General features: G+C 46.8%; 2 protein-coding genes across 2 annotated transcripts in view; both read left to right on the top strand.

Moving 5' to 3' along the window:
* TPPP (tubulin polymerization promoting protein) overlaps window positions 1-23,482 on the top strand; it is an 87,487-nt gene that overhangs the window by 27,211 nt on the left and 36,794 nt on the right. The gene's annotated exons all lie outside the window — the stretch shown is intronic.
* On the top strand, window positions 14,262-16,531 carry LOC134429847 (uncharacterized). The gene is made up of 2 exons (XM_063177230.1): window positions 14,262-15,155; window positions 16,281-16,531. Exons 1-2 carry the CDS (start codon window positions 14,419-14,421, stop codon window positions 16,285-16,287), a joined length of 744 nt encoding a protein of 247 aa, XP_063033300.1. The 5' UTR covers window positions 14,262-14,418; the 3' UTR covers window positions 16,288-16,531.

Raw genomic sequence — 23,482 nt, 5'->3', positions numbered from 1 at the left:
GCGGCCAACTCAGCAATTTGGGGTGATCCCTCCACCTTGGCAATATCTCCTTCCCACTCCTGAGTTTGAGGATCTTTCCAAGTCACCACTGACTTGTGGGATGCTCCAGACATGTCAGTAAAAACTGTCAGTGCCTTTAAAGGCGTCATGCTCTGAATACTTGTCAATGGTAAAGAAAACTGAACGTCCAAATTAAAAATTTTGGCCAGTCTTTGGATTGAAATTTGGCTTGTGTAGCTGTCTAGTGCAAATTGCAGGGCTTCGTTCTCTTGATAAAATTGTTCTAATGTTGCTTGAGATAGTTGGCTTGATTTCAAGTTTAAGGAGATGTGAATGTAGTCAGAGTCACACCCTGCCTATTCTCTGATCTGAATCCTTGCTTTCCGGATCAGTTCTGCCATCAGCTCATGTGGCGTTGTATCCTTTTGTACCTGTTGTGACTGAGGAAGACCCATTCTATGATTAAGAGTGGATCTTTCTTGGCCTGGTCACCTTTTCTTTGCCTGGGCAGTTTCCCACTGGAAGATCATCCCATGGAGGTGTGGCAACTTGCCTAAGATGATTAAATTGAAGGGCAGACCCTGCTGGCACCTGTGGGCCTGCCTGGTAGACATTGTTTCCTGAACTTTCTCCAGTGCAGTTCTCACTTCCTGGGTGAGGGTCCTGGGAGAACTAAGGTCATCTCCCCCTTTTAACAAATTGAAAAGGGGGGCTAGGTCCTCGGTGGAAATGCCTAGCCACGGTCTCACCCAGTTTGAAGACCCACAGAGTTGATGGAGATCAGCTAAGGTTTTGATGTCGTGTTTGATAGTTAATTTTTACGGCACAATGGTCCACTTTCCAATTTCGAGACCCACGTACCTCCAAAATGGCATCTTTTGAATCTTTTCTTCCTGGAGCTCAAACCCTGCAGCAACCAATGCATTGATTGTCAGGTCAAGTGTGTGAGTAAGCATGTCATCGGTTGGGACACACACTAGGATGTCATCCATGTAGTGCAGGATGATGGAATCTCCTGCAGTTTCATGGACAGGGGACAGCAAGGAAGAGACGTGCCGCTGGCAAATCACAGGACTCACTTTGAGACCTTGTGGGAGAACGTTCCAGTGGTATCTCTTCAATGGGGCCTCTAGGTTAATGGTGGGAATTGAGAAGGCAAAATGCGGAGCATCATCAGGATGCAGGGGAATTTGAAAAAAAAAGTCTTTGATGTCAATTACAGCTGAAGACCAATTCTGGGGAAGCATGCTTGATGAGGGCATCCCTGGTTGTAGAGAGCCCATGTCCTCAATAATGTTGTTGATTTGACGGAGATCGTGGAGAAGCCGCCACTTGTCTTTGTTGAGTTTTTTAATGACAAAAACAGGAGAATTCCACAGTGACGTGGTCTCCACGATGTGACCTTTTCTTAGCCGCTCTTCTGCGAGCTCTTCAAGTACCTTTAATTTGTTTTTGTTGAGCGGCCACTGAACTACCCGTATTGGAGTATCACTTTTCCAAATCAGTTTTTGGGCGTGGCACAATTCAGAGACCGCTCCCCAAAAAACCTGAGGGGTTTCTGGGATGTTGTCCTGGGTTGAATATATGATGTTTTTATCCCGAATCGTCTCGTTCTGTTTATGCTGAGTAATAAGTGTTGCACCTTTAAGCCTTGTTCCAGAGAGTGAAGGGGGGAGAGAAGAAGCAGCAGTTTGTTATCAGACACTGCACTCACTCCTCCACATTCCTGCTCCTGACTGTGTTGTCTGCAGACGGACAGACAGCGTGATGGAGTTCTTTTTTTTGTCTTTAGTTAGTTTTTAGGTAGCTGAGGCAAGGAAGTTTCCTGGACTGTGGTTTTTTCCATTTTCTTCAGACCTCTTGAAACCTGCTCTGGACTGAACACCCACCAGAGCACTGACAGCTGCACCTGTGGCCCACCTGGGCCAGGCCTGGCCTGCGACATTCCCAGCACCAGAGGGACTGATCAGAGACTGAGTGAGCTGAGCTGCAACCCGGGGACGGGGTTTTCTCAGTTTGCCATCTCTTTTGGAGCGGCAAGGGGTTTTATTGGTTAATATTGTTTAATAAACAGGTTTTTTCCTCTTTTCTCCAAGGAAGTATTTTCTCCCGGACCGGCTGGGGGCAGGGGCCGATTGAATTTTCCTACCAGAGCCCCTTTGGGGATTCTCTCCCAAAATTGCTCTGAACCAGAACACATACATCTATTGGCGCCCAACATGGGGCTCAAGAAGGTGGAAAAAAGCTCTATTGATTGTGTGTTGGTTGTGCTCGCTCTCTAGTGAGTTAAAGCAGTCACTAGCCATGCTGCTTGAATTTGTAATGTCTCTTGGGGTGGAGGCCTTCATGTGATTCTGGTCTCTAGACCTTTTTTAGGTTTCAATACCTTTCTGGTCACTAGGATTATTGTCCATAACACGTAATTTTTATGATAGAGGGGCACGAATTGGAATAGCTGTTGTGCTGGCCTTGGTGATAATGATTTACAGGGTGTTTACAATGATACTGGCGTCTGTTTACAATATTTATGATTTATGGTTCATTCGTCCTACCCTACATCCCAATTCCAGTAGTATGTTTTGGGAATTTATTAGTGATTGCACCCAGTTTGTTAGAGGAGCCGGGAATAAGGCTTTCCAGCCTTTCCTTTCCTTCTTCTCCTTTTAATCTGTTATGTCACTTTTTAAAAATGTTCAGTTTCCCCTGAATGTTAAAGAGACCATCTTTCTGGTATTAAATCTGGTAAGCTTCCTCTATATGGTCTGCAGCTTTTCTAGCATGAGGGCTGAGATATCCAGAGGAGTTGGTGAGACCCCTGACCCAGAAGCAGATGCAGGCATGAAAAATCCTGAGTGGTGTGGAGAATGGGAAAATATAGGCCAAACCCTGAAGGAATTTTCTGATCCTGTCGACTGGGATTTTCCACGGGAATAAATTCAGAATCCAGCTGAGGTGGGGAAATACCTATAAGAGAAGTGCCATGACGATTCTAAGGAGAAAAGGCTAATTGCAATAAGCTGGGCCCTGGCCTATGCTTATCACATTCTGTTAGATACTGTAGGGCAGCAGACAGAGGCAGGCGGGGCACAGAGATAAAGCAGCAGCTACCACAGCCACTCAGGCTGCAGCCAACACCACAGGCTCGAAGCCAGCAGCTAAACCAGATGATGAGCCTAAGCCACTGGCAGTTGCTGCAGGAAAAAAGCACACAAGCAAAACCAATCGGCCAGTGACTGACGATGATGATCCAGGGGAAGGACCCTCAACACCAACTGATACAAAAGCCAAAGTTAACGCAACTGACACAGCATCAGAAGCCAATATTGAGTCCTATTCCCTGAAGGACCTTCGTGGCCTAAGGAAGGATGACACCCAACAACCTGATGAATCCATAATTAGTTGGCTGGTCCGTCTCTGAGATGCTGCAGGTGAGGCTACAATTCTGGATGGCACTGAAGCCAGGCATTTGGGATCCCTGTCACAGGATCCTGTCATTGACCAAGGAATGATGAGGGGGGCTAACCCTCACAGCCTCTGGGCGCGGGTCCTAGGAAGTGTAGCACAAAGATACCTGTGTGCAGATGATCTCTATATGCAACAAAGCCAGTGGAAAACCATAGAACAAGGGATTCAACGCTTGAGGGAAATGGCAGTGGCAGAGATTGTCTTCTCAGATGATGTAAACACTGTAAATGCAGACTTGGTACCGTGCACATCTGTGATGTGGAGAAAACTTGTACGACTTGGGCCACGAGAATATGCATCTTTAGCAATAATGAAGCGGGATGATGGTGAGGAGACTGTGCTTGATATGGCAAAGAAGCTCTGAGCATATGCAGATGCTGTACATGGCCCAACACATGCCAGAATTACAGCAGTGGAAACACATCAGCAAAAGTTAGAAGACAAGATGGAGGAGAGTCACAAGAAACTGAGGGAGGGGATTAAAGAGGGCTTTCTCCAAATCTCGGCAGTACAGATCAGAGGTTTTGGTATCCAAGGCAGACATTTCCCAGATGGCGAGAGAAGGTACACCCCACGAGCTGAGCTGTGGTTCTACCTACGTGACTGTGGAGAAAGCATGGGGAGGAGATGGCATAGAAAACCTACCGCTGCTCTGGCACAACAGGTGTGTGAACTTAAGACTCAGAGAGGAAGTTCCAAAAGGGAAGCAGCTCCACTGGCCAGTAACCGAACTGTTACATATGATGATAATGACAATAGTTTTGATCCCCTTGAAGGACCCTCCAAGGCAAATGCCCAGGGAAAGAAGGATAACCAGGCATAGAGGGGCCCTGCCTCTAGCCAGGTAGAGGTTGGGGAAAACCGTGTTTTTTGGACTGTGTGGATTCGTTGGCCTGGCACATCAGAACTGCAGGAATACAAAGCTTTGGTTGACACTGGCGCACAATGTACATTAATCCCATCGAGACATGTGGGAACAGAGTCTGTTTCTATTGCTGGTGTGACAGGGGGATCACGAAATTTTACTTTGGTGGAAGCTGAGGTGAGCCTGACTGGAAATGAGTGAAAGAAACACCCTGTTGTCACTGGCCCAGAGGCCCCATGCATTTTAGGCATAGACTGCCTCCAAAGTGGGTATTTCAAAGACCCAAAGGGACTCAGATGGGCATTTGGAATAGCTGCTGTAGAGACAGAGGGTGTCAAGCAGTTGAACAGCTTGCCTGGACTGTCAGAAAACCCATCTGCAGTAGGACTCCTGAAGGTAGAAGAGCAACGAGTGCCAATTGCCACCTCAACAGTGCACTGCCGACCGTACCAAACGAATTGAGATGCTGTGATCCCCATCCACAAAATGATCCGTGAGCTGGAGAGCCAAGGGGTGGTCAGCAAGACCCACTCACCGGTCAACAGCCCCATTTGGCCTGTGCGTAAATCTGAAGGAGAATGGAGATTGACAGTGGACTATCGTGCATTGAATGAAGTGACTCCACCACTGAGCGCTGCTGCGCTGGACATGCTGGAACTCCACCACAATGCTGGTACGCCACCATTGACATTGCCAATGCATTTTTCTCCATTTCTCTGGCCACAGAATGCAGGCCTCAGTTTGCCTTCACCTGCAGGGGCATACAGTATACCTGGAACCGACTGCCCTAGGGGTGGAAGCATAGTCCTACCATCTGCCATGGAGTGATCCAGGCTGCACTGGAAAAGGGTGAGGCTTCAGAACATCTGCAATATATTGATGACATCATTGTGTGGGGGAAGACAGCAGCAGAAGTGTTCGAAAAAGGGGAGAAAATCATCCAGATTCTCCTAAAAGCTGGGTTTGCCATCAAGAAGAGCAAAGTCAAGGAACCCGCTCAAGAGATCCAGTTTCTGGAAGTGGCAAGACGGATGGCGTCAGATTCCCACCGATGTCATCAACAAGATCACAGCAATGTCTTCACCCTCCAGCAAGAAAGAAACACAAGCTTTCCTAGGCACCATAGGTTTTTGGAGGATGCATATTCCCGAATACAGTCAGATCGTGAGCCCTCTCTACCTGGTCACCCGTAAGAAGAACACTTTCCACTGGGGCCCTGAGCAGCAGCAAGCCTTTGCACAGATCAAGCAGGAGATTGCTCATGCAGTAGCTCTTGGCCCAGTCAGGACAGGACCAGAGGTGAAGAACATGCTCTACTCTGCAGCTGGGAACCATGGCTTGTCCTGGAGCCTTTGGCAGAGAGACTCGAGGCCGACCACTAGGATTTTGGTGTTGAAGCTACAGAGGGTCTGAAGCCAACTATACTCCAACAGAAAAAGAAATCTTGGCTGCCTATGAAGGAGTTCAGGCTGCCTCAGAGGTAATAGGCACTGAAGCACAACTCCTCCTGGCACCCCAACTACCAGTATTGGGGTAGATGTTCAAAGCAAAAGTTCCCTCTACACACCATGCCACCAATGCTACATGGAGCAAATGGATTGCTGTTATCACACAGCGCGCCCATATTGAAAGACTGAATCGCCCTGGGATTCTGGAAATAATTACAAACTGGCCATAAGGTGAAAACTTTGGTCTCGCTGATGAAGGGGAACAAGAAGTGACACAGGCTGTATTGGAAAAAAGGCTCCCAATATTACCAGTTAGATTGTGCCTGGGCCAGTCTGACCCTCGCTGCCGGGCCAAAGGCAGCAACTGCGGTGTATCACCCCAGAGATACCTTGGCTTGCTGGTGGTTGCAGCTGGGCACTGAACAAGTCCAGGCTTGTTAGGAACCCCGTTTTACCTCAGGAGGAATAGCTTCAGGCGATGGTGAAGAGAAAAAGGAGAGGATTCTGCTGGAGGGTTTAATGTCCAGAGGTTTATTCCATGGTTACAGAGGTCTGAACGTGAGGAACTGCTCCAACAGAACTCTGACCGCATGGTCTGATTCACCTTTTAAGCTCAGGGACAGGGGGAGGGGAGGTACAGGTGAGCCACCAACCAGGTGAGAGGGGCAGGGTCTCAGGGGAAGATGACACCCAGAAAGGCCAATGACCTCTGGGCATAGGGGCATCCTTTGAACTTGACCAACCACACGACGCCTTGCTGGAATGTTAAGTCTGATTGACAGGACTCACTCAGCATGGGGGCAAGGGGGAAGGGAGAGAGGTATAAGCACACTTGGGGAAATGACCTGGAAGGCCAAAATGGGACATTACAGCACACCACAACATCTCCCCCTAGTTTTGTTTAAAAAGAAGAGGACTGTGTTTGTGGTGCAGAATGATTGCCAAACTATGGTTGGTAAATCAGTTCTTCCTCTACAGGAGGGTCAGTGTTTTCCACTGAGGCTTCCAGGTCATCCATTGGAGCACTGAGGGCTTCCAAATGGTAGACTTCAGGAGGGGGAGATGAGCTTGAAATTAACTTGAGCACCATGAGTTTGATTAGTCCAAAAACAATGCTAAAAACTACATTAACTAAAATAAACAGCACTAAAAACACAGTTTTCAGAATAGATCCCAACCAGCCCGAGAGTCCCCAGCCTTTGAACAGTCCATTCAGCCAGTTGTCAGTTTCTCTGTTGATGTCTGAGAGCTTTTGCCACCATATGTGGTTTGGGCTGCGGCACTATGCAGGAGGTCACAGGTGGGACGATCACGAGTAGGACGAGAAGCAGGCTCGGTCTCATGGCATCTCGAGGCTGCACATGAACAGTGGGATCTAAACTGGTACAAAAACTTGAAACAAACATATATTATAAACTATTCCAGATAGGAGGTTTAAGTGGAAATTCCTCCAGAGAACATGTGTGGCGTTTTCTTCTCCAGGCAGCATGAGCAACCTGGGGTGCTTCTGTAGATTTCTCTGAGACCTTGGGAACATAGGGCTTTACCCATTTGGAAGGAACCCACCTTAAACCAGAGGGGGTGGACACACAGACGTATCCACGTCCCCAAGTAACCAATTTGTAGGGTCCCACCATTTTCCAAGTCTCAGGGTCCTTTACTAAAACTGGAGGTTTTTCTTTAATTAACCTATGATTGCTCCCCCCAAAGTGGCGTAGGATGGGTGGGTTCAGGCTGTCAAAAGAACAATTCAGAAAATTTATTGTGAATAGCGCCCTGGATAACTGGATGTGGGGAGGTTCTACCTTCAGAACCTGTTGTTGCTGGTTCAGGACCCTTTTAATATCACGGTGAGTTCTTTCTACAATGGCTTGACTTGTAGGGGAGTAGGGGATGCCAGTTTTGTGCTCTACTCCCCATTGCTGCAGGAAGCTCCCGAATTCCTTGGATTTGTAAGCAGGCCCATTATCAGTTTTCAGCTCCTTGGGGATGCCCATGAAAGAAAAAGCCTGTAAGAGGTGCTTAACAGCATCGATAGATGATTCTCCTGTGTGGGCAGAAGCATAGACCGCTCCAGAAAAGGTATCTACACTAACATGAACATATTTCTGCTGTCCAAAAGACTGTATGTGTGTTACATCTGTTTGCCACAGTTCACAACTGTTCAGTCTCCTTGGGTTTGCTCCCGTACTCACTGTAGGGAGTGCATGTTGTTGGCAATTTGGGCATGTGGCCACAATCGCTTTGGCCTGTTCTCGAGTGATGTTAAACTGACAAACCAGGCCAGGTGCATTTTGGTGGAAAAGCTGGTGGCTGATTTTTGCCTGTTCAAAAACATTTGGGAGAGTGGCCATCACTGCAGGTGCAGCAAGAGCATCTGCCCTTCTGTTGCCTTCAGCGATAAACCCTGGCAAGTCAGTGTGTGACCTGACATGCATCACATAAAAAGGTTGCTCTCAGTGAGTGACTAACTTTACCAGTTTTGAGAGCAATTCAAAAAGTGTGATGTTAGACACATCTTGCAGTATTGCTTGATCTGCCCTGGATACTACTCCTGCCACATATGCAGAGTCTGTAATCAGATTAAATGGTTCTGAGAACCTTTCAAAGGCCCTAACAACCGCAGCCAATTCAGCAACCTGAGGTGAACCTTCCACCTCAGCAATGTCTGTCTCCCACTGCTGGGTTTGAGGATCCTTCCAAGTCATAACGGACTTGTGGGACCTCCCGGATGCATCTGTGAAGACAGTTAGAGCCCTTTTTAAAGGTCTCCTACTTAGAGCACTTCTCAGTTTTAAGGTAAATTGAACATCTTGTTGGAACAATTTGTGAGCGGGCCGCGCTACCGAAATTTGTCCTGAGTAGGAATCCAGAGCAAACTGCAACACTTCATTTTCTTGAAACAATTGTTCCAGTATTTTCATAGTATTTTGACCTGATTTTAACTCAACTGGAATGTGAATGCACTTAAAATCACATCCTGCTAACTCCCTGATCCGGGTCCTTGCTTTTCGGATCAGTTCTGCTACCAGCTCCTGAGGCTTTGTCAGTCTCTTGGACCTTTTGTGACTGAGGAAAACCCATTCTATGATCAAGAGAGGGTCCCTCTGGTCCCGGTCCTTTTTTGGTGTGTTCTTTGCCTTAGGTGTTTGTTTTTCCTCCCACTGGAAAATAATTCCATGGAGGTGTGGCAACTTACCTAGGATGATAAATTTGAATGGCAGGTCAGGCCGGCATCGGTTGGCCTGTCTTGTGGACATTGCAATCTGAACCTTTTCTAGAGCTTTCCGTGCCTCTGGGGTAATAGACCTAGGAGCACCTGGGTCCTCTCCCCATTTCAATAAATTGAAAAGAGGGGCAAGGTCTTCATTAGTCAGACCGAGCCATGGTCTTACCCAATTCAAAGACCCACACAACTTGTGGACATCCGCAAGGGTCTTGATCCTTGGACTGATTTCTAGTTTTTGAGGAACAATGGTCCTATTTCCAATTTCTAAGCCCAAATACTTCCAAGGTGGCATCTTTTGAATTTTCTTTTCCTGGAGCTCGAACCCTGCAACAATCAATGCATCGATCGTTAGGTCAAGCGCATGTGTGAGTAAATCATCATTGGGGGCACAGACAAGGATATCATCCATATAATGATAGATTATGGCCTTCTCTGCGGCTGCACATACTGGGGAAAGCAGGGAAGACACATACCACTGGCAGATAGCTGGAGATACCTTTAATCCCTGAGGAAGAATGGTCCAGTGGTACCTTTTCATAGGGGATTCCATATTAATAGAAGGAACTGAGAATGCAAAACGCGGTGCATCGTCAGGGTGCAAGGGGATTTGGAAAAAACAATCTTTAATATCAATAACAGCTAATTTCCAATCTTGGGGAAGCATTGTTGGGGATGGCATACCAGGTTGGGGAGAACCCATATCTTCAATTACATTATTAATTTGTCGGAGGTCGCAGAGGAGCTGCCATCTCTTTTTGTCAGCTTTTTGGATGACAAACACTGGAGAGTTCCATGGGGACATGGTCTCCACAATGTGGCCCTTTTTTAGTTGCTCTTCCACTAGTTCCTGAAGCACCTTTATTTTTTGTTTACTGAGCGGCCACTGTTTTACCTGAACTGGTTTGTCTGTTTTCCACTTCAGTTTTTGGGTGGGGCGCTGTTGTTCAATGACTGCTGTACAAATATGTTGTGGAGAGTGTGGAATATCAATTGTGACACCCCACTGGGCCATTAAATCTCTCCCTAACAAAGGTTCTGAATAATCCAACACAAATGGACGGATATTTGCCAATTGTCCGTTTGGTCCCTCAGATTGAATAATGCTTTTGGATTGTCTTGCCAATTGCAGGCCTCCTACACCTCGAAGGTGACCGGCAACATTTTGCAAAGGCCAATGTGCTGGCCAGTCTTGTACGGGAATCACTGTGCAGTCTGCACCAGTGTCTACAAGCATTTCAATGCGTTTAGACTCCCCACCCCCACTGACATTACACCATAATTTGGGTTTGTCTTTCCCAATAACTTGGACTCGGGCGACTGTGGGCCCTTGTTTTTTGATATTTTCAGGTAAAGATGGCACAGGGATAGCTTGTGCAACAATTTGTCCCTTGGGGAGAAACAGGGGTGGGTGGAAACAATGCAGGCCGAGAATGAATTGCTCAGGATCTGATGTTGTCATTCCTGGAGCAATTTCGATCTCTTGTGGTGTGTGTTTGGTGTCCCCAATGACGATGTACTTACAACGAATCCGGTTCCAAGTACCTTTCTGTTCAGGATTTACAGACACAAAATGCCAATTACTGTCCTTCAGGTGGTGTGACTCTGTCAGCTGCAACCTGTAAGGCTCATTGACAGAAGACGTGGTTAACACAGGATCACTTAAATCATACACAGTCTTTGAAGCACCTGCTTCACTTACACAAACATTAATATTATCGCGCGCTTGATTTGTTTTGCTACCCTTATTCCCTTGGCCTGCTCTTTTTGTGTCTGCGCACCTGGCAGGCCGGCGCTCCCTCTTCAGTTTTTTTGTTGTTGTTGACCCCCAGGGAGGGCTTGTAGTTCTCCTCCCCTGCCATTTCGAAATTCATCAAATTCCCTTTTCAGGGGGCACTGGTTACTCCAGTGCCCTAGGTTGTTACAAAGCAGGCATGGTTTTGTGGGCTCAGCCATTTCTGGTCTCCGCTGCTGCCCAGGGTACTGCTGTGCTGAGGGGAAAGGTGCAGGGCTGGCAACAGCGACATGCTGAGGTGGTCTTGGCAGCAGCCTTGGTCTGGTGTCTTCAGCCACACTCATCAGAGGCACTTTCCTGTTACACACTAGGAGCATATCTTTTAAGGTTGGAGAAGGTTCTATAGGAAGGCTCAGGATTGCCGCTTGACACTGTTTATTTGCATTTGAAAATGCCATTTCTTCTAAAATTGCTTCCCGAGCATTCTCTTTTTTAACTTGTATTTCAATAGCTCTAGTTAACCTTTCTACAAATTTCAAAAAAGGCTCTGATGGTAGCTGTTTAATTTTACTATAGGGCTCAAAAGGCCCCTCAGGTTGTAGGGAAAAGAATGCTTTTTCAGCTGCTTCTTTTACTTTCTCGAGTGTTTCTGCAGGAATTGCAGTAGCTTGGATTGAGGGAGAAGACCATTGGCCCTCACCACAGAGGTGCTCAATGGTGATAGGGTTACCACTGTTGTCTTTGGCTGTGTTTGGATCAGCATGCAAGCCTGGGAGAGCATCTTTTAGCATTTGTTTCCATGCTATTTCCCATAATTTGAATTCTGTGGAGGTCATGAGACAGGAAAAAAGCTGTTTTAAATCATGTGGAATCACTACAGTCCTACTCAATTCAGAATTTAAAAGGCCACGGAAATATGGACTGTGTGGACCATATTCTTTATGAGACTTACAGATCTCTTTAATCAATTGTCGTTCAAAAGAACTCCAATTAGCAGTTGGAGCTGCTCCCCCCTGAGCAGCAGGCTGAAAGGTAACAGGAGCCAGTGACAACATGGGACTATGCATTGAATCTGCTGTTCTCTGCTCTGTATCCCTTGAAACAGAAGCATTGGGATCACAGCTACAGGTTTGGGGAATGGCAGTGGGTGTGGCCCCACCGTGGGAACCCGGGGAGGGGGCGGGGACGCAACGGGTACAGGGGGAGGGGACAGGGGGCCAGCAAGGGGCGGGGAAACTTTGGGAACAGGGGGCGGGGTCAGGGGGCAAGCAGGGGGCGGGGACACTGTGGGAACAAGGGGCGGGGTCAAGGGGCTGGCAGGGGGCGGGGACACCTGGTGACATCACATCAGCAGACGCCCCCTGGGAGGAGTAGAGGGGTGGAGCTGAGGGTATTGCAGGAAAGCGAGGGGGAGGGGGGAAGGTGTCACGAGGAACAGGAGGAGAGGGGGATGGGGCTGGAGTTTCGGGATGCCTAAGAGGATTTTGGGAAGAAGACGACCAGGTTTGGGAAGATGCCACGTGGCATCCACCATCCTGTGGACCCCCTAGGGACTGGGGGCCATTTTGGGCATCACTGCTCTCCGGAAAGCTAACACGTGCTGTGGGTTTCTGAGGAGAGGACACAGGGGATTGGGAAAGGTTACACGCAGCCTGGCCAGGGCCTTGTGGACAGGGCAACTCAGGCATTTCAACAGACTTTGGGAGTCGACTTCCCAATGAGTTTGATCTGTTTAAAATACCAAGTTTTGGGGAAAGAGGTTTAGGGATTTTAGAGCTAGGAGAGGGAGAAACAGGGAGAGCAGAGGTACATGGCTTTACATTTGGCTTTTTCTCCATTTCCTTTTGTTTGAGCAATGCTGTTCGAATTTGTAAACTCCAAAACACAAATTTAGCTGAGGGTGCATTGCCAGATTGTCCTAAGGTTATCAATTCATTCCCAACTTTATCCCAGAATTGAATATTGTGGATTTTTTCAGGGGAGATTTGTGGGAAGTGGAGGAAAAGCCATCTTATAAACTGTTTCAATTTTCCCTTTGAGAACTTAACATTATCACTGTCTAAAATACTAACAGTATTATAAAACACTCCTTTTTGTACAATGCTGAGTTTCAAACCCATGTTAGATGTAAAAAGCAAAGTACTAAATCCCGCCTGACCAAAATCAAAGCTAAAATCAGCTACCGATTTCTAAAAAAAACCACATATGGAAAGCGATAACAAGCCGACAAAAGCTTCACAATGCAGCTGTATATACTGCTTTTAAAATTCCCATGCAGCAGCAGCAGGGCATGCCCTGCCGAGCCGAGGCAGAAACAAAGCCTCCCCCGCCATGGAATGCAGCCCCCCCGCGGAGCAGAGAGAGCAGCCACGCCACGTGGCAAGCCGAAACTGGGGCCCCCCGCGCCGCGTGTGCAGAGAACCCCCCTCCCCCGCACAGAGAGAGAGAGAGAAAGACCTCCCAACCATGTGGAGAGAGCCGAGCCTGCAGAGCCAAGAGGAAGAGCAGAGAGCTCCCGCGCGAATTCCAAAAGACAGCAAAACACGCGGCAGAAAGCTAAAAGCAAGAACGCGTTGAATTCCCGTCTGTGGGGCTGCGCAGCCAAAAATGCAAATGCAAAAAGGAACAGAACTCACGGCAGAGTCTGTTTTTGAGCTCCTGCCCTACCGAGAGCAGAGATACTCACCCGAAATGGAAACTGTAGCTGGCTGGGTACAGGCAGGTCTCTTCACCAGAACAGGACCTCTCTGTGGGCGAGAGAGGCTCCCCTGTCCTCCCTCTGGAAAATCTGCACACCAGAAAGGAGCTGGGCTTTCCAGAGGCACCGAACAGTCCACGAAACTTCTTCTGGGAATATTCCCAAAGTCTTTAGCTGAGGGCGATGAAACCAAAGCCCCTTTCAGCTGGATGCACAGCTGCCAGAAGGTTCTCCGAGGTGCTGCGGGTCCGTCTCGGGCTGCAGAGTCACTTGCCCGCCTCAGGGACGCCAAATATTGGAAAAAAAGTCTCCCAATATTACCAGTTAGATTGTGCCTGGGCCAGTCTGACCCTCGCTGCCGGGCCAAAGGCAGCAACTGCGGTGTATCACCCCAGAGATACCTTGGCTTGCTGGTGGTTGCAGCTGGGCACTGAACAAGTCCAGGCTTGTTAGGAACCCCGTTTTACCTCAGGAGGAATAGCTTCAGGCGATGGTGAAGAGAAAAAGGAGAGGATTCTGCTGGAGGGTTTAATGTCCAGAGGTTTATTCCATGGTTACAGAGGTCTGAACGTGAGGAACTGCTCCAACAGAACTCTGACCGCATGGTCTGATTCACCTTTTAAGCTCAGGGACAGGGGGAGGGGAGGTACAGGTGAGCCACCAACCAGGTGAGAGGGGCAGGGTCTCAGGGGAAGATGACACCCAGAAAGGCCAATGACCTCTGGGCATAGGGGCATCCTTTGAACTTGACCAACCACACGACGCCTTGCTGGAATGTTAAGTCTGATTGACAGGACTCACTCAGCATGGGGGCAAGGGGGAAGGGAGAGAGGTATAAGCACACTTGGGGAAATGACCTGGAAGGCCAAAATGGGACATTACAGCACACCACAACAGGGCTGAAGGAGCTCCATCATACAACCGTCAGCAGAAGAAACACACTACACTCTTTTCACTGACGGTTCCTGTCGCATTGTAGGGATGAACTGGAAGCGGAAAGCAGCCGTATGGAGCCCCACACGACAGGTCGCAGAGGCCACTGAAGGAGAAGGTGGATCAAGCCAACTTTCTGAACTTAAAGCTGTTCAACTGGCCTTGGACATTGCTGAGAGAGAGGAGTGGCCAAAGCTCTACCTCTACACTGATTCATGGATGGTAGCCAATGCTCTGTGTGGATGGCTGGAGAGGTGGAAAGAGGCTAACTGGCAGTGTAGAGGAAAACCAGTCTGGGCTGCTAAAGAGTGGAAAGACATTGCTACCAGGGTAGGGAAGCTGCCTGTGAAAGTCCGCCATGTGGATGCTCATGTTCCCAAGAGTAGAGCTAATGAGGAACACCAAAACAATGAGCAGGTAGACAAGGCTGCAAAGATAGATGCATCAAAAATAGACTTAGATTGGCAACATAAAGGAGAGTTATTCCTAACTCAGTGGGCCCATGGTGCCTCAGTCCATCAGAGCAGGGATGCCACCTATAAGTGGGCACAAGACCAAGGGGTGGATCTAACCATGGACAGTATTTCTCAGGTTATCCATGACTGCGAGACATGTGCTGCCATCAAGCAGACAAAGCGAGTGAAGCCCCTGTGGTACGATGGGCGGTGGTCCAAGTACAAGTATGGGGATGCCTGGCAGATTGACTACATCACACTGCCCCAGACACGCCAGGGCAAGTGCTATGTGCTGACCATAGTGGAAGCCACCGCTGGATGGTTGGAAAGGTGTGTCTCATGCCACTGCCCGTAACACCATCCTGGGCCTCTGTGTAAATATCACTGTTTGCTGAATGTTATTACCATTGTCTGTGTTTAGCTCTATAATGGATGTATAATGTCTGTGTTTGTAGAATTAGAATTTATATTAGGTTTAGTAGTAAGGTGACAATATGGGGATAAGGGGTGGAATGTCCTGGGTTGAATATATGATGTTTTTATCCCGAATCGTCTCGTTCTGTTTATGCTGAGTAATAAGTGTTGCACCTTTAAGCCTTGTTCCAGAGAGTGAAGGAGGGAGAGAAGAAGCAGCAGTTTGTTATCAGACACTGCACTCACTCCTCCACATTCCTGCTCCTGACTGTGTTGTCTGCAGACGGACAGACAGCGTGATGGAGTTCTTTTTTTTGTCTTTAGTTAGTTTTTAGGTAGCTGAGGCAAGGAAGTTTCCTGGACTGTGGTTTTTTCCATTTTCTTCAGACCTCTTGAAACCTGCTCTGGACTGAACACCCACCAGAGCACTGACAGCTGCACCTGTGGCCCACCCGGGCCAGGCCTGGCCTGTGACATTCCCAGCACCAGAGGGACTGATCAGAGACTGAGTGAGCTGAGCTGCAACCCGGGGACGGGGTTTTCTCAGTTTGTCATCTCTTTTGGAGCAGCAAGGGGTTTTATTGGTCAATATTGTTTAATAAACAGGTTTTTTCCTCTTTTCTCCAAGGAAGTATTTTCTCCCGGACCGGCTGGGGGCAGGGGCCGACTGAATTTTCCTACCAGAGCCCCTTCGGGGATTCTCTCCCAAAATTGCTCTGAACCAGAACAGATGTCAATTGTGGTTCCCCTCTGAACCATTAAATCTCTGCCCCAGAGGGGCTCTGTGTAGTCTAGAACAAATGGGCGAATGGAAGCCACTTTGCCATTCGGTCCTTCAATTTGGACATTTTTTGATTGTCTTGCCAGTTGAATGCCCTCTACCCCTTGCACGTGTCCCGCCACATTTTGCAATTCCCAGTGTGACGGCCACTCCTTGGACAGAATGATCGTAACATCTGCTCCGGTATCTAGAAGTCCTTGTATAGATTTGTACTCACCACGTCTGTTCAACCCACATAACTGGGATTTTTCTCTTCCCAGTACCTGAGTCCAGCTGACATTGGGATGGAGTTTATCTCTGAGGGTGTCTGCCTGCTCCTGGTCCCATGGAGGCTCAGGCAATGGGATGGCTTGGGCTATTATTTGGCCCTTGGACAAGTACATGGGTGGGTGAGTACAGTGAAGCCAAATGACAAACTGTTTCAGGTCTGATGATATAAGACCCAGAGAAATGTTAATTTCCTGGGGTGTGTGTTTTGTGTCCCCAAGGACAACATACTTACTGTGACATTTCTGGCAGAGCTGTGTCCAAGTACCTGGCTGTTCAGGGTTAACAGTTATGAAATGCCAGTTAGTGTCCTTGAGAGGGAGAGGCTCTGTCAGTGCCAATCTGTAAGTGTTATGGGGAGAGTTGGTCATTAGAATTGATCTGGGATTGTCACAGTTAAATGAATATTCTGTTTTGTCCAGTGCCAGTGCCTGACTTGGCACAGGCACGTCTCCTAAACTATTTTGTCTCCCCCGTGCTGGAATTGAACCCTCCCTATTTTTGTCATAGCGCTGGGAAAAAGAGCGCTCTTTATTCAGTTTTTTAAAAGGCTGTCTTTTGGGGAATTCTGATCTTTAACCTTATTGTATTTAAAATCTAAAAGATGATTTTTCAGAGGGCAGTCAGCAGTCCAATGCCTTAACTTCCCACAAAGATGGCAATATTGATTAGAGTTGGAGGTTCTCTCTTGTGGCATTGTGACGTGCTGAAGCTGGCTGGTAGATGGTGGGTCAGGGGCGTCCACAGCTGCAATCTTTCTCTGTGATTTTGGTCTCTCGTCCTGGTCAGCAAGGGTGATGGTAACTTTCCTCTCACACACTTCTAGCATTGTTTGTAGTGTTGGTGTTGGATCAAGGGGCAGGCTCAGGATGGCAGCTTTACACTTTTCATTAGCATTTTCTTTAGCAATCTCGGTGAGGATTTCCATCCTGGCTCCTGCATTCTGAACTTGTAATTCGACAGCTTTTCTCAACCTTTCTACAAAAACTCAAAAAGGATTCAGATGAAGATTGTGTTATTTTCAAATAGATCTCAAGCGGAGCACCAGGACACAGCCCAAAGAAAGCCTTCCCAGCTGCTCTAGCAGATTCTTTGAAAACCTTTCTGGGAATGCCCTCTGCCTGACTTGCTCCTTCCTCCCACTCCCCTTCTCCACAGAGATGGTCTAGTGATATCAATTCACCATAAACATCATGGGTGGTGGCTTCACCAGCCCACAGGGCTGATAAACTATTTCTCAGTCCTTTTTTCCATGCTGCATCTCACAAGAGATATTCAGATTGGGATAATAGGCAGGAAAAAAGGTGTTTGATGTCAGCAGGGGTTAAGGTATTAGCAGAAAGCATAGCTTTAAGAAGTCTCCTAAAATATTCACTCGATCTATCAAAATCTTTTTGGGCTTTGGCAAGTTCTTTGACAGAATCAACAGAAAAGAGCTATAATGCGGCTGAATCCCCCCGTTTAAATCTGAAATGTAAGACACAGGGGCTGCAGAAAGGACTAGTGATGTTTCAGGGTTCCGGCTGCCAGGCTCAGCATCTCCGGTTTCTCTGACCTGGGAGCTGGAGGGCGGGCTGAGGGAGGAGTGGAGGGAAGGGGCAGCTGGTGGGAAAACTCCTGAAGGGGCTGAGGGGGGTGGGGCCAGAGTAGGAGGAGGGGGGAGGGTGCTGGGAGGGAGGGTGTCAGGGGCGGGGTTTTCCAACCAAAATGGATTGTTTGGAGAGCGAAAAGGATTGTGGGAAGAAGAAGGAGCAGGCACGGCCATGTGGTATCCACCATCATGGCCTGGGGGAATCACCTGAAGCAGATCGGAGGTACAAAAACGAGCACAAGGATTCCGGGACGGGGTATCGCAACTTGGGGAAATAAGGGAAAGGGTAAAGTCCCGGGGAGTTTGGCCAGGACTCTCCGGAGTGGAGACTGGGAGCTTCTGAGGGAGTGTAGCTTTCTTCAGAATGTCCTGTCTCGGAGCTGAGGGTAAGGAAAGAGGGCTAGGAGAGGGAAGACATAACTTGGAAGGGGCTAAATCGGGTTTCTGGGAAGCAGAGGTCTTGAAATTGTTCCCGAATGGCTACTCCTGCATTTTTGATTTGGATTTTACATCATTTCTTATCTGCATAGCTAGAAAAGCAAACTTTGACAGAGATTTGTCACCTGACTTCCCTGCTCTCAATAATTCATTACCAATTTTGTCCCAGAAAGCCAAATCATTAATATTTTCAGTTGAAGCGTCGGGGAAATGAAGGAACTGCCATCTAACAAATTGTTTAACATCTGTTTTTGAAAATTGGATTTCTTCACTCTTAAGAAAATTTAAAAGATGGTAATAGACACCTTTGTGAGATACAGAAAGCTTGGCACCCATTGTAGCTGTGATTTAAAGTTTTTCATCTCAAATTTCACCAACCCAGGTCGGGTGGGGAAGAAAGAAAAGCCTGCAGCTGGCAGCCTCCCAAAAATAGAGAAAAAAAAACTTCGGCTCTCCGCAGCGAGCCTGAAAACAAAGGCAGGGAAAGGAACCCCCTCCCAAAGAGGGGTGAAACAAGAAAAAGGTAAAACTTACCAATCCAGCTGTAGGACAGGAAAGGGGGGGGGTCCTGGGATGATGACTTCCACTTGAAACTGACTCTTGAGGGTGCTTCAAGAGCTACCAGTCTCGTCCACAGAAGAGCAACTCGTTAAAGTGAGTGTGTTCTTCTGAGGTAGCTTGCCAGCCAAAAGCTTTGGAGAAGAGTCTAAAAGAATGCCCGAGCCCTGTCCGTGAGTTTTGGGGATGGTCTCAGAGCCCCACGTTGGGCGCCAAGCTGTCTCAGTCCCTCTGTGAGCCTCTCAGGAACCCTCGGCCAGTTGCGAGTCGGCAGACGCTGGGGAGGCAGCCTCGACACAGCCGACAGTGGGGAGACACTCTCCCGAGTCCCGAGGGTACTGAGGGCACCTAGGCTAGTCACCTTTGCAGCAGAAGAGACACTAGAGACATCGGTAGAAGATAAAGGGCTGACTCTTAGCAGGGGTTAATCCAAGGTTTTATTCTGGGAGTCCCAAAGGATCTCCTGCACCTCAGGGGCCTCCTGCCGAGAGCCCCGGGAGATGTGCCAAGGTTACATTTAAAGGGAGGTGGAAACCCAAAGTAGATAACATTTTACTAACCAATAAGTGACCCTAAGGGAAGGATACTGGGGGGATGGACATTTAGGACAGCGAATGGGGCAAGGCTTGGGGGGCTGACCCCTAGCCTCTAGCTAATCACTCGACGACCTGGACCAAAGCTTCTAGATGGAGGGATGGGATGCTGAGTGATTGACAGAGAGCCAGAGTGCAGGTTTGGGGATGATCTCATCCCAAGAGGGAGATAACACAGGTAAAGGGAGGGGGGGGTACAGTCTGGGATAAACCATTTGGGCAAAATATGGGGATACAAAACAAAAGTACTTCAAAATATTACAAAGTATAAAAATGCACTACAACAATAATATGTTAAAATGATGCTACTTTCCGGCATTATTGAAGTGGAGTTGTTTTTTGTTTAGTTTTGTGTTGGTGTGTCTGTACATGTGCTAAAGCAAAGGAACATGAATGAAATCCCAATTTTATTTGAAGCTTGATCTCTGTTTCTGACTTTCTGCAGACTTCTAATACATGTGCATGCATTCCCATGAATTTAAAAACAAAGGAAATACAGTTTTGGTATGGAGTTGTGGTACAATGCCCCCCACACCCCCCAAAAGGGCAGCAGACTTTCCCTTTGAAATTCTTTTTCCATGTTGCAGTCATTTTTTGTTTCCTGTTTTTACAAAGGTTGTGGATATTACCAGCAGCATGATAATTTTTCAAAACCTTGCTGAGACTATGAATGTTGGTGCTGATTCTGCGGGCTCCCAGAACATTTTAGGTGCATAAAGAAATCTCCATGGCAACTTTTTCTAGGAGGATGTGCTGTTAGATAGTGAAGTTTTATGGTTGAAGGAGCAGATGTTGGAAAGCGTTCAGAGGAACTGTCAGACTGCAGCTGACAGTGTGGCCAGGAGTACTGTGGCTAAGGTGTTGCACCCTTGTGGTGAGGAGTAAGAGGAGCAGGTCACCTCCTGTCTGTCACCAGTGTTTTTTGGCCGTGCAGGCACTCCCAGCACTGATTGCTGAAGAGACTCAGTCCCTCAGGCAGGCAGGGACTATTTCTGTACTATCTGGACATTTGTAATTCAGGAAGGAAAACCAAGCAGGAAACCCAACTGCAGGGTTTTGCATCATTAAGTTTCTGCCTAAGCTGTGGAGCAGCTTTAAGTGAAGCCCAAATCTTTGTGAGCGATGGCAAGCGGTAGAAAATACCTTGAGGCAAAGTTGTTTGAGTGAAGCCAAGAGTTCATTGTGGAAGCCAGGGCACTCGGTGTTTGTTTGGAAGGTGTGATATTCCTGAAGTCCAGTAGGTTTTCTCAGTGCTTTTCCTTCCCAGGAAGTGGTTGTGGAAAGCCTTTTGGGAATGGTGCCATGCTGTGTGCAGAGCTGCCCAGCACAGAGTTGCCACAAGCTTGCCAGGGGCCGTGGTGCTGCAGGAGTGAGCCCTGTGCAGCTGCAGGAGTGTGGGCTGCACTGCCCTGCTCGTGAAGCCCTTTGCACTGTGCTGGGTGCAAAGCTTTTGTGACATTTGCTTGGGTTTTGAACTGTGAGCTTTGAGGAAGGGATGGTAATGTGTGCTGACAGAAAATGAGGAACGCTACCTTGGCAGCACTGATTTGTCTTTCCTCTTCTTTGCCTCAGCTTTGTTCTGGAGGGAAAAGTGTTGAAAGTGTGGGAAATCTTCCAGTCTCACACTGTTACCTTATTTTCATGATTGTGGCTTCACTATGTGATGTGGCATCACATCCATGTGATGCTTCTAGCCTTTTGACACAAGAGTTGATTTTGTGGGGTCTTTGGAGTCTATAAAATCATACAGTTTTCCTGCTGCAAACAAGCCAAGCCAGTGCAGCTGCAGAGCTTTCAGTTCATATATTTTTCTTTGGCAAACTGCTATATACTTCTGTTACCTTATTTTCATGATTGTGTCACTACAATGCTCAGAACAGCTAAAAGTTTCCTACAGTTCTCTTCTTCTAGACAGAAACATAGAAGACTCTGAAGAAAAGGATGAGCCACCACCATCATCTGCTGAACAGGAGCCAGCACATCTGTTTGTCCATGCTGATACAGGAGAACATTGTACCACTTAGTGCTATTTGTGATCCTGGGCATAAACAGCTGCAGAACACTGGTGATCTTTGGCACCAGGCTGTGACTCTCATGACACATGACAGCACTTGCTTCATTGCCCTGATGTCTTAGATCTTTATTATATGCTCTTCAGTTGCAAATATTGTTTAAAAATTAAAATAAGCTAACAAGTAGTTATTGTACTATCAGTATGATGTTTTTAATGGTATGTAAAAGACTAAACTGATAGCTTTTATATCGTTATAATTGTATACAAGAGAAGTTGTTTTTCTTGCAGTTAACAACAGATAATACAGTAATACTCTAATACAATAATAGTTCATTACAGCAAAACTGAAAAATTTTTATGAGAAAACAAAGTGGGTCTGTGCCTATTGTCTGGAATATATCTCAGTTATACAGAATCTCCAGATTTACTCATTACAATTCCCAGTGCCGTACCAATTAACCCTGGACTTAGCTGCTTTGTGATTTTCGAGGGGTTTGTTACTCTCTCTGGGGTGGTGTTTGTTAAACTTCTGAATGGAACCAATAGTGCTGAGACTGGAGGGTCTATTTGACACAGACCAGTGTGAGAGTAATACAAGAAGCTACTGAGTAGAGGATCACAGAGTAGAGGGTGAGCAGTTCTTACTCATCATCATATGCAGTCTGTATTTCACAAAAAGGTATTTGGTGTTTGCTTTTGCTAGAACAAGCCTCTGTGGTATGTGCTGCTTAAAAAAGTAATGACTGCACTATTTACTGTCAGCTCTCCCATCACTTTCTGTGCACAGCAGCTACTGCTGCTGCACACTTAAGATAGTTTGTGTTACTAGGGGAACACAAGGAGTCCTATTTTGATACTCCTTTATGGGCTGTCTTCCTGTGTTGCAATTTGAAACAGGTAGTAAGTAACCTTTCTTCCAAATTTAGGCTGTTTACATTTTCTTCCTGTCATGGATGCTGTATGGAAATAGATGCCTGGGGTATTTGTAATCCAAGTGGAGATCAGCATGCGTCAAACTGTTTGCATTTGGCATGATGCCAACAGAAGGTTTTGTAGGTTTCTAAGCAGTATGCATTGATTAATGTTTTCAGCTGTACAAGAGGGTTTCTAGGGAGGATGTTTTATTTGATTTTTTTGGCACCTTTTTAATTTTCAGCCAAAAATTTAATAGGTGAGCTGGTATTCTTGAAAGAGCCTATAAATAGGAAAAATAAGAAAAACTGAGTAACTTGGCATTTATAGGTTCTGTCTTTTTTTAGTATAAAGAGCTTTGTAGGTTTAAAGATAGGTTTCAAGTCTAACAGAACAATGTAAGAAGGTACAGAAAGGTAGTAAAAGAATATATGTACCTCATACAGTAGCCACTCTATTAGGTGATTGTCCTGCGTATATCCAGAAATAAAGAATTTTAACTCTAGATCTCAGATGAAAATGGTGGTTAACTGTCTGAGATTTCAGTTCAGGACATTTTTAATGCTAATTATTAGAGATAATGGAGTGGTGTGAATGCAAATCTAAAATTAAAGACTATAATATGATTAAAATAATTTTTGTTCCTAGTAAGTCCTAGTACTAGTTTAAAAAGAACAGTGAAGAATATTCATTTTAGTAGATCCTTTAGAGAGCCCCAGTGCATTTGCCATGTGTTTCAGCAACTTATCCTTTATTAAAAAACATAAATAGCATGATTTTTTTTCCAAGACCTTGTAGTCTTGGAAAATCAAATAGAAATTATTTCCTTACCTTTACAGAAAGGTAAGGAGCTGTGCTGTCCTCTTTCAGACAGGTTTCTTTTCTTTCATCACTTCACCTGAGAGTAATGGGAGAGCTTTACATTATGCTGAAGTGGACATTGTAGCTGGGAAATTTGTTGAACTAAAATACACAGAACTAGCTTGATACTTTTTTTTTTTCAAGACAACAGTCTGTTGCCTATTGGGACTCCTCTAACCAGATGGAGAAAGCTATAGAGAGGGTACTAGGCAGTTAAATACGCTGCTT

This window comes from Melospiza melodia, chromosome 1 (genome assembly GCF_035770615.1).
Source record: "Melospiza melodia melodia isolate bMelMel2 chromosome 1, bMelMel2.pri, whole genome shotgun sequence".
NCBI lineage: Eukaryota > Metazoa > Chordata > Aves > Passeriformes > Passerellidae > Melospiza > Melospiza melodia.
This window is presented reverse-complemented; position numbering and strand designations above follow the sequence as displayed.

What these genes read in the sequence shown, in the direction of transcription:
- LOC134429847 (XM_063177230.1), top strand. Translation starts at nt 14,419, where the DNA reads ATGAACTGGAAGCGGAAAGCAGCCGTATGGAGCCCCACACGACAGGTC.